At 42.2% G+C, this 11128-nt stretch overlaps 1 protein-coding gene across 1 annotated transcript in view; it reads right to left on the minus strand.

Annotated features, from left to right (window-relative positions):
- The window catches only part of Arfgef2 (ADP ribosylation factor guanine nucleotide exchange factor 2), an 82677-nt gene that overhangs the window by 67670 nt on the left and 3879 nt on the right, over positions 1-11128 (minus strand). The window contains exons 3-6 of the mRNA XM_033767089.1: positions 10839-10889; positions 10653-10745; positions 6529-6559; positions 5606-5729 (exon numbers count right to left, since the gene is read on the minus strand). Of these exons, the coding sequence (XP_033622980.1) occupies positions 5606-5729; positions 6529-6559; positions 10653-10745; positions 10839-10889 (299 nt within the window). The remainder of the gene's footprint in view (positions 1-5605; positions 5730-6528; positions 6560-10652; positions 10746-10838; positions 10890-11128) is intronic.

Raw genomic sequence — 11128 nt, forward strand, 5'->3', positions numbered from 1 at the left:
AAAAAAAAAAAAAAAAAAAAGAAAGAAAAAAGAAACCAAAACCAAAAACCAAACAAACACACACAAACAAATAAACAAAAAACCAGAAAAATAAATGAAGAGACTGGCTGAGAGTAGAAATGGGACCCTGATGGCTCAAGTGTCTGAAGGAGTAGGTGCAAGGCCTGTGCTCTCTGCTGCCCAAGGCCCACTGCCAGGAATCCCAGGCAAGGCTGTGGAGTGTGGGGGACAAGTCCAGAGCCTTTCACCTCAACACCCTCCCTGCTGCTAATGTACAGGCTCCTACAGGGCAGGCCACTGCCTGCTGGCAGGCTTTGGTTCTGACACTGTTACTCCTACTCCTCAGAAGCTCAACTCTACGGTGGGTGGGTACTGCAATGTGAGTGGGATGGTCTACCGACTCCTAAAATGGGAGGGAATGCTGGAATGGAGGTTCCCAGGGGCTGAGGTGTGGTACAGGGGCAAGCACATGCATAAGGCCCTAGGTTTGATTCCCAGCACACGTGCACACACACAAAAAAGAGAGCGAGCGAGAAAAAAAAGGTAAGGAGGTTCCATACAACCTAGTACTGAGGCTGCAAAGCAAAAATGGAGATGGATTACTGGACATTGGATTCCTTAAAAGGCTACGTTACCCTTTTTAACCTGAAAGAGATTTTCAGTATGATTTTACCTCCCATCTGTGCAGTGAGACAGAACCAAAGAAAAAGCCAAGTTCCTGCATCCTGTGGATTAATTCAAGCTCCACCTTCTCATCTTCCTCTGTGCCAGGCAGCCCAGGCACTGTGGATACCATGGCGAGTATGACAGATGTGATCTTGTTTCTCATAGTTTATATTTTCAGGGGTGAGGGGATCAAAGCCAAAACTGATTGGGACCCGTAGGGCTCTGTGTGATTTGGAGACACATCCCATCCTCTATCTCCTTCTCCCCTCTGCCCATCCCGCAGGTATTCTTGCCTCAGTCTTTGCTTGTGCCAGAGGGGATGAAAACACAGAGGAGGGAGGCCTCAGGGCAACTGGCCCCTGATGCATGTGGCTAAGGGAGCTGTCATAGGCAAGTTCTGGCATGGAGGGAAAGATGGGAAAATATAAAACACTGTAACAGGCCTTCATATAATACACATATCCACTGTATAAAAGGAACTGTTCAGTATAAAAAGCTATAGAAACATTTGTACAGGTGAAATTTATAGACAAAGGTAAAAAGGAAACAGAAGAAAGACAATCACAAACCTAAATAGGCAATTGGTTTTATGGTGGCCCAAGGGATTCAGTCTTATGTGGAAAATTCTAAAAACTTTAAAAAAGAGAACAAAATACAAACCATTCAAGTTCACTTTTTTTTGTATCAAGTTCACTTTTCAATGCACACAGTTTTCTAGAAATAAGTCCAGTAAATAATGCTTGTGGTATTTGAACAGCTCAAATTAATGGTTTCCTACAAGTTTCATTGAGAAGTAGGAAGAAAAAAGTTCTAATTTTTATCTTGCCCTTTTAAGTCTTTTTTTTTTTAGTAACGAGGATTGAACTCAGGTCCTTGTGCTTGTGAGGCAGGTGACAGAACCACTGAGCTAAATCCCCAGCCCTATATCTTACCCTTTTAAAAGTTCTATTTTTGTGGTAATACATGTCTGTAATCCCAGTTACTGGGGAAGCTGAGGCAAGATGATTACATATTTGAGGAAAGCCTGGGTTATTTAGCAAGATTCTATTTCAAAAAAAATATAAATAAAGGGCCAGGGATTTAGCTCAGTGGTTCAGTGGCCTGCCTTGCAAGTGCAAGGACCCGAGTTCACCCTTTTAAAAGTTCTATTTTTGTGGTAATACATGTCTGTAATCCCAGTTACTGGGGAAGCTGAGGCAAGATGATTACATATTTGAGGAAAGCCTGGGTTATTTAGCAAGATTCTATTTCAAAAAAAATATAAATAAAGGGCCAGGGATTTAGCTCAGTGGTTCAGTGGCCTGCCTTGCAAGTGCAAGGACCCGAGTTCAATCTCCCAATATATATATATTAAAGATTTATTTAGCTCAGTGGTAAAAGAATTGGCTAGTATGCATAAGGCCCCAAATCCCCAGTACCCAAAATAAAAAGTTTTATTTTTATACAAGCTTTATAGCTTACAGCATACAAACTTTAACAACAATAACATATGTATATAATTCTAAATTGAAGAAATGTGAATATACTAGAAGGATAACTTTTTAAAAAATCTTCTCATCAACAAGCAAAACTTTAGGTAGGCAAGAATGACCCCAGTCCCCTTTACCTGAACCCTGGCACTGGGGAACTGTGTAAGGACCAAGATTTGAATGAAAGGAGCACCAGGACTTCTTACTGCCTGATGAGCCAGCAGCAGAGAAGTCTCCAGCTTCTCCCAGTGGGAGAATGTGAGCTAAATGGGCTCAAGGCAAACCAAACCCCAGACCACCTTTGCTCCCATCACCTCTGTGGATGCGTCTTGCAGCTAGCTTCATTCTACCCAAACCTGACCACCCCTACGCACTGACCTTCCGTTTTCAAGACAGAATTTCCTCACTCACTCTGGGAAATTCCAACCAAACAGGCTGAGCAAGACGGCCACCAAGGGAAAGTACTGCTCTTCATTCAGGAACCCAGGGAGTACCCAGCCACTTTCTAATGTCATAAGAAGGAAGACACATTTTGCATTTTGTATACTAAACAAAGAAATTCTAATACCTTTTAAATTCCAGAGAAATAAAAAGAAAGATGACCATACACCTTAACCCCAAGACTCCCAGTGGGCTAAATAAAGGAGAACAAATCACATGCATATATATGTGGAGTTCTAGAAATAGACTATTGCTGTTATTAAAGAGGCCAGAACCATAAGTAAGAGTTAAGAGCAACGATCCTCAAATTTTTTCTGTAAAAGACCACATACGAAATATTTAGGCTATGTGGGCCCTGTCATCTTTTGTAACCATTTGTCTTGGCCACAGCATCAGGAAAGCAGCCACAGACAATACATAAACGAACGGACATGACTGCTGCTACAAACTCAAAGCGTGTTTTCTCCCTCTCCAAATCCACAGGTTGAAGTTCTAACTGCCAAAGTGATGGTATCAGGAGCTAGGGCTTTGGGAGATCATTAGGCTTAGATAAGATCATGAGGGTGGAGTCCTCATGATAGGATTAGTGCATCAAAAGAAGAGATCTAGCTAGAGTGGCAATCTGTAAACCAGAGAGAGGGTCCTCATTTGGAATCAAATTATCCAGGACCTCATGTTGGACTACTCAGTCCCAGAACTTGGAGAAATAGATGTGTGATTTTTAAGCCACCCAGTCTACATCTACAGTGTTTTGTTATAGAATGCCAAGCTAAGGTATCAACGTTTCGATAAAACTTTATTTTCAAAAGCAGATTTCAGCTAGGTACGGTGGCACTCATCTTTAATTCCCGCTACTCAGGAGGATGAGGCAGGAGGATTGGAAGTCTGAGTCCAGGCTGGGAAATTTAGTGAGACCTTATCTCAAAATAAGACAAAAAGGACTGGAGATGTAGTTTGATAGTACAGCATCCCCGGGTTCAATTTTCAGTAAGAAAACAAAAATCAAAAATCCAAACAGGCAGCAGGCCAGATTTGGCTCATAGGCCATAGCTAATAACCCCTGGTTAAGCACATAAACCTGGCGCCAGAAAGTTCCAGATATCCACTCAATTTAATCAGTTCCGGGCCAGGAGATCTCAGACTGGGCTGTTCACTTTATTCTCTATGCTTCCGTTTCCTCAATTCTAAAGTGAAGATGAAACCAAGTGTCTGAGGGTTAATGAAAAGATTAAGCATGGTAATGTAGGCAAAGCACTCAGGCCCAGCACAGGCTGAGAGCTCAATGCAAGTAGCTGTTATTCTCAGCACATCAGTAAAGTTAAGTAAGCACTAGTACCAGCTTCCCAAACTAAACCTTATCATGGGGAGAAAACAACTAAAATTAAACTCACACAGAATTTCCTCAGAAAACATTCACAGTATCAAATATATTAGGACAGAAGTAGGACTTTGCCTGCAATTTAAGGATTCTTTGCCCATTAGATGTTTCATACAGAACAATCTTACAAATTACCCTAAATGAGAAAAATGGCTTTTCATCTGGAAGAGCTGCTTCTGAGAAAAAAACTGTCATCAATTCCCAAGTATATATGTCAAAGAAGAGAAATTAATAGAATATTAGACTAGGGATGCCAAAATGTGGCATGGTCAATGCCACTTTGCAGTTCTGTGCCCCAGCAAACATAACCAATCAATCATGGCACTATTTCCCAAGAAACCTGCATGAGGTTTTTCATTATCTTTTCAACACAACTGTCTAAGCAATCATAACAGAGTCAATTCACTTTTCCTGTTCTAGAAAGTAACAGTAAACCATGTATGTCTTTGGCATATTTAAAATGCATATTCAATTTTTTCATTAATGGGGGTTGCCCACTGAGGTAAAAAAATCAATAAATAAATGTTCTTTGACGTCATCGGAAGCTTTAGGAGTAGATTTTGAGAAAATACAGGAATTCTGGACCAGGTATTAAGAAACCTACACTGCAGTCCTGTTTCTCTCACTGCCTTTGCATTTTTGGACAAGTCACTCTAACTCTAATATTTCTGCTTCTTCATCAGTAAAAGATAACTGACAATGAGGTTACTGGTGGCTCTAAATAGTTCATCCTCGTCATTTGCACATTCTGTATTTCAAATGCAGCTACTCACTAAAATACAACTGAAAGCCCTAAATCAACTCTTCTGGAACCTTTGCAACCACTTGAGGACATGTGCAGAGCAGTGAAAAACCACAGTCACGCGATGCCTGTGTCCTAGCTCTCCAACAGTCTGCTAGTTTTCCAGTTTCAACAAGTGTCTTTTTCTGCAGTTTCTTTAGGGTCATGTTTTTCACATGTTTGTTTTATGTAGCTTTTCAGAATGGCCTGCATGTGTGAGCTGAACTGCTTTTTAGTGTTTAAGAGCAAGAAGGTCAAAATGTGCTTTTCGTCTATTATATATAAGATTCGGAGAAACTACATGTGCTAGACAAGCTTTGTTCAAGTATGTGTCATACTGCTGCTGCCAGGAGTTCAATACTAATGCATAAACAATACGTAGTAAAAAAGTATCTTTAAAATAACTGCAAAAAGTTATATACTGATCAGCTGATGGAGATGTTGTGACAGGAATCTAACCCTGGATACTTTTCAACATTCATTAATTCATGTAAACAGTTCTAGTTATGAAACATAACTACTATAAATAATTGATGTGACTATAGTCCTACACTTCATATGATGACTTAATAATACCAAGAAAACTATATAAAAGTGCTTTATATACTCATGTGTATCAAATATTCCAAATAATGCTATAAAAACATACATCAGAGTGCAACAAAATTATTTCTAGGGAAAGGAATTCTCATTTTAGCTAAGGAGCTCAAGACCTCTCCCTTCCCTCCCACATGAGATCTCCACAAAGAATAAGCAGAGCTGCTCCTTTCCCCACCTCCAAGGGCATGCTGAGTGCCCAGTGTGGCTCTATGTAAGGAGTGCTCAAGCCTTAAGGGAGCCCCTTTATACCATCAAGTCTAAACACGGTACCTGTAAGCAGTCGAGGGATGTGCTGACCACCCGGGGGGACTTGGACTGGCAGGCTAGCTCGAATGGAAGGAAATACTTGTCGGCTTCAATGAAGTTTGCCTTTGGTGGTGCTGCAGCACCCAGCCTATGGGGAAAAGCAACAGAGGGCAGAGAAGGTTTTTTTTTTTTAAGCTTGTTTTTCCTACACTTTAACTTCACATTACACTGGCAAGTATTTAATTAAAAGTGCCCACTGACTGTATCTTGGGGCTACCCAATTAAAAGTTGAACACATGCAACTTTAGGAAACCATCAAAGGGCCACATGCAGAGAGCAAGGCCTCTCTATTAGTGACCTGAATGAACAGCATCCTAGTAGCAGCCGTGCTACAGCTAGTTCTAAAATGTCACTAACTGGCTTCAGTACCATGAAGATCAGCAGTAGCCACTTACACAGCCAGCTGTCTTCAGCAAGCAAGCCAGCCAAGAGACAAGGGCTCTGCCTCTTCTCTCAATAAGGGATACAGTTGCATTAACTTGACCTTCTGTAACCTCTCCTCCAAGCACCCACGCACTGAGCCAGTAACCTGTTAACCCAGAATTGGTTCAGACACACTGACTGTGTTCTGCTGTGCACCAACACTGTGCTGGGAGAGAGTGTGTACTGTTCCTGAGGACTAGAAAATGGAGAAAACATGCGCAGAAAGAGATGGAACACACTTATAACACCAGTTATTTGGGAGGCTGAGGCAGGAAGGATCGTAAATTTGAGCACAATCTGGGCAGCTTAGCAATACTCTGCCTTGAAATTAAAGGAAAGAGTGTGGGTGTTTAGGGATGTAAATCAATAAGCACCCTGGGTTAACTCTCAGCACTACATAAAAAATGGTGGGGGGATGGCCACTATCTGCCATGGTGTATTTCAGCAAAGAGAAAGTTGCTTACCTCTGCTTTTCTATTTCTGCTTTAATTTCATCTGTTGGGGGAAGAAGTAAAAGTTTATTAGGAGGATGCAAAATTTATGGTATAGAAAATTTTATTACAAGGCATTTGAAAACCATTAAAAAGAATGTTTATAAGGTTTTAAAATATTAAAATTTTGATATTAAGTGAAACAATTATAACAGCAGTAAATAGAGCTAACACATAGTAGTTACTATGTGCTAGGGATTATTCTAACACATTTTAATTCATTCAATGCTCACAACAATCCTATGAAGTGGGAACTTCTATTACTTCTTATTTAGCAGAGTTCTTTTTTGTTTTGTTTCTTTGCACTGGGGATCAAACTCAGGACCTTGTGCTTGCAAGCCAGGCAGTGGCACCACTGAGCTAAATTCAACCTAGGCACTACTGACATCTGAAGGCAGATCATTCTTTAGTATGAGGCTCAGCATCTCTGGCCTCCATCCTCTGCATGTCAGCAGCCCTCCCCACTGCCTGCAGTCTCAAATACCAAAAATATCTCTGGTCGTTGCCAAGTGTCCTGTGGGCAAAACTCCCTCTGATGAGAACCAATGATTTCACTGAGGAAACCAGGACAGAAAAAGAGAAGATAACTTGCCTGCTGTGTGTACATTAAGAAACGAGGAGTCGGAATTTGAATGCAGGCATTGTGGCCCTTCAGTGTTATGACTTGTGCTGGATGTCCCCGCAAAGCCTCATGCATAGGTGGGGCTTTTTCAGACGTGGCTGGATCTAGAGTGTGTGACTCTGGGATTGATCCATGGTGCAATGCGAAGACCAAGGGCACTAGGATTGAGAGTGTGAGTGCTCCCTGCCCTAAGTAGCCTGAATAAGATTAAGGGAAAGAGAGAGCAGTGGTTATCCTTTGTTGCTTTGCTACCTTCTGCCCACTATGAACTGTTTCTGCTCTACGATGCCTCTCTGCTATGTCAACCTGCTTTGGAGTCAGCCAATTATGGACTGAAATCTCTACAAACTGAGCTAATTAAACCTTTCCTCCTTTAACTTTGGGTGCTGGGTATTTTTTGGGGGGAGTTACTAGGGATCAAACTCAAGACATTGTGCTTGTGAGGCAGGTGGCAGAACCACTGAGCTAAATCCCAGGCCCTAGGGTGTTGGGTATTTTGTCTCAGCAAGGAGAAAAATGTTCTACTTACTTCCCCACTCAGCAGAAATTATGTTAGTGGCAGCTAACACAATATCCTGGCAAGAGAGCAACATCTCAACTATGCAAAAATATGTGCAGAAGACTGGATACAAATGCAAGAAAATACTGAAACAAATATAACAAAATATTGAAAGTAGTGGAATAGAGATTTTTTTCATTCTTTTTCCCACTTTCTGTCATAGCATATGCACTTTATTTGGTAAACACTTTTTAAAACTGTGGAAATCCAAAATAACTTAGAATGCATCATTTTAACCATTTTTTAAGAGTATAGGTCAGTGGCATTTAATATACTTCACACTGTTATACTAAACCATATGCTATGTTCATCTGATGAGTTAAAATAAATTTAAAAATCTTTACTTATCATGGAAGCTATAATATCTACACAGTTGAAGTTACAGAAGCAGTGTCATTATTCAGAAATCACAGTCTCAGAGATGATAGTCTTCTTCCCAGGAGAACAAAGCTTTAGCCACTAAAACAACCAAACACCCGTCTGAGTATACAGAACACACAGCGTCTCCTCACATCCACTCAGCAGAACGCCACCCTGCATGTTAGGACCCCGGGCTCCATGTAGGCTCTGAGGGCCTAGCGTTCAGCTGACCTCCGGAAGGCCAGCCTCTTACACAACATTGAGAGAGCCAGTGGTGTGCACAGGGCTTTATTGTCCTAGCAGCCCAGGACAGGGTCCTGGAGGATATTTATTTTCCCTTTTTGGATGCCATTCTTCTTTTTTTTCTGGTACCGGGGGTAGAACTTGGGAACTTGCACTTGGGAGGCAGGTGGTGGAACCACGGAGCTAAATCCCTGGCTAGATGCCTTTTTTTTGGGAGGGGGGTTTGAGACAGGTTCAGGGTCTCACTATGTAGTTGACACTGACCTGAACTCACTATGTAGCCCAGGTTGGTCTTGAACTCACAGCGATTCTCCTGCCTCAGCCTCCTGAGTGCTGGGATTACAGGCATGCGCTACCACATCCAACCTGGATGCCACTCTTGATGGAACTTTAGGAAACAGAAACCAAGGAACTGGACTTCTACATACAGTACCTTGTAACCTTCTGGCTGATCTTCAATGTCTTTTTACTATGCACATGAACAAAACAAAACGAGAGAAATGCCCAGGTGACTGATATCAGCATTCTGCTCATGGACTGTGACACACCAGGTCTGTTAAAAAGAGCTATGTGGCATGGATCCTGCCCTTCGTGGGCAGGAATTCTTTAAGAAAGGAGCTCCGACTCCCTAAGCAAAGGCTCTCAAGACTGTGAGTGGCCTAGGACATCTATACCACCACAAGGCTAGTGGCCAAGCTTTCAGCCTTCAGAAAACTAAACCAATAACACCAACACCAAGGCTCTGCTTGGGTGACAAGATTATCTGCTACTCTGTGACATAGATGGGGATACTGCTGCCCTAATTCATATGTAAGGTTTCCTTCTAGTCACTATTATCTAATTAGAACTCAGTTTAACTGTTTAAAATGCACCTGAAGCAGCCAGGCTGTCTTTAGCAACCATGCTGGCTTCTGAGCTCTAAAACAATTTCTGTTTTGGAATGCCACGGTGTCAACCATTAGTCAAGGAGTCAATCACCACGATGGCTTTTTTTTTTTTTTTTTTGGTACTGGGGATTGAGCTCAGGACCTTGCGCTCTGCAAGGCAAGTGGTGGAACCACTGAGCTCAATCCCCAGCCCCCACAATGGCTCCTTATGGTTCCTGTAAAGCACCAAGAGTAACAAAACCAAATGCAGAAGTTACACACAAAAGCCTGTGCAAGCCACGCAGGAAACCTCAAGGAGAACCAGGGCAGGTTTAAGGCATTAGGGGCAAGGAGGTCTCCCTCCTCACCCAACAGGGCAAAACGTACAGCAGCTCCTCTTCCCAGCTGACTGGTACTGGTCCCTCTATAGACCCCGAGCCCAGAGGGGTCCATTGTTCTGATTTTTTTCCAGAAATCAATATCCAGAGTTTATGTGACAGCTCAGACTGCGATTCAAAGCAACTTCAGTTTTTTAAAAATATTATGGTTCACATAACACTATTTTAGAAGCTGCCCTGGCTTTGAAGCTTCTAGTTTTCAATCTCTGTTTTAAGGGACGGGAAAGAGCCCAAGAGAAAGTGCTTCACTTGCTGCAATAGGAGATAAAGTGGTTTTTAAAGACTACAATCAACACTATAAGGACCAAACATTAAATTTTGTACACACTAAAAGAGCCAAAGAGCAAAGAACAACTGAGGAGCCAGAGAACCAGAGTTAGAGGCCAAACTCTGCTATAAATTTTACAGATGAAGATACAAGACTCAGGGTAGTTCAGGTGGATGTGGGACTTGAATCCAGAAAATCAGACTGCAGAGCCCGTGTCCCTAACCTCTTGGGTCCTTGACTTTGGAATAAGGTCATACAATTAATCTGTAAGCTATAATGCAGAACAACCTAAATACATGGCTTTCCTAACACTGATAAAAACCACAAATGCTGCAACTATGCATAGCTCAAAACAGTGGTATTTTTCCCACTCCGTTTACAACCTCAGCTTTGCAGTCTCTCTCTTCTGTCCTGCTGCACGACCACACCAAAGTGCACCCTGGTTTTTGAACAGCAGTGAGGGATGGTATGACTAGCGGGGAGGCAGGACCCTGTGACTATACAGGGGAGCCCTCCCCGTGAACTACTGCTAGCAGGGCTCCTGAAAGCCAACGCTGCAATTCCCATGTTCATAGATTTTCTCAGGGTTTTTAAATTTACCCTTAAATAGTCCCAAGAATTAGGACTTGTATTTTCTAAGCTACTTTTTGCAGGAAAAAAAAAAAAATCTTGAAAATCCTCTATACTGGGCCCAGCAGGGATGCTAGATGGTATAGCACCTTTTAATAAAAGAGGGAAGAAGCCTGATAAGTAGCCAGGAGGGGCAGCCTGTTCCATTTACCTGTGGGTCGTTCATACTGGGAGCTGCTGTGTCGAGGAGAGTGGCCAGGACAGAAACAGGAGATGCCTCCTAGTAATCCAGGGATAATGGATCAGGCAGAGAAGCCATCAGTTCGAAGCTAATTACAGAGACATTTTAAGAGGCTGGAGATGTTCAAAGAGCAGCCCTAGTGTCGTATGGCTGCACCTAACAGTTGTGTTCCGAGTATATTGGGTGACACAATTGCTTTTTCCTCCACTAAAAAAGAGGAGAAAAAGGCACTAGGGAAAAGTGTATGGCAGGGAGCCCCACAGCCGGGCACAGCCTGGTGTGATGGGAAGAGAAGAAATAGGTCTGAGACTCAGACAGAGCTCTAGCTCAGTAGGCCCAGTATGGACATCTAGTAGCTGAATGATGCCAGCTGGGTTACTGGGTTCTTTCTGAGTCTTTTCTTTCTCTTTCTTTCTTTTTTTTTTTTTTTTTTTTTTTTTTTTTTT

The sequence above is a fragment of the Fukomys damarensis genome, unplaced genomic scaffold, assembly GCF_012274545.1.
Source record: "Fukomys damarensis isolate Sample0158 unplaced genomic scaffold, DMR_v1.0_HiC HiC_scaffold_22, whole genome shotgun sequence".
In the NCBI taxonomy this organism is placed as follows: Eukaryota; Metazoa; Chordata; class Mammalia; order Rodentia; family Bathyergidae; genus Fukomys; species Fukomys damarensis.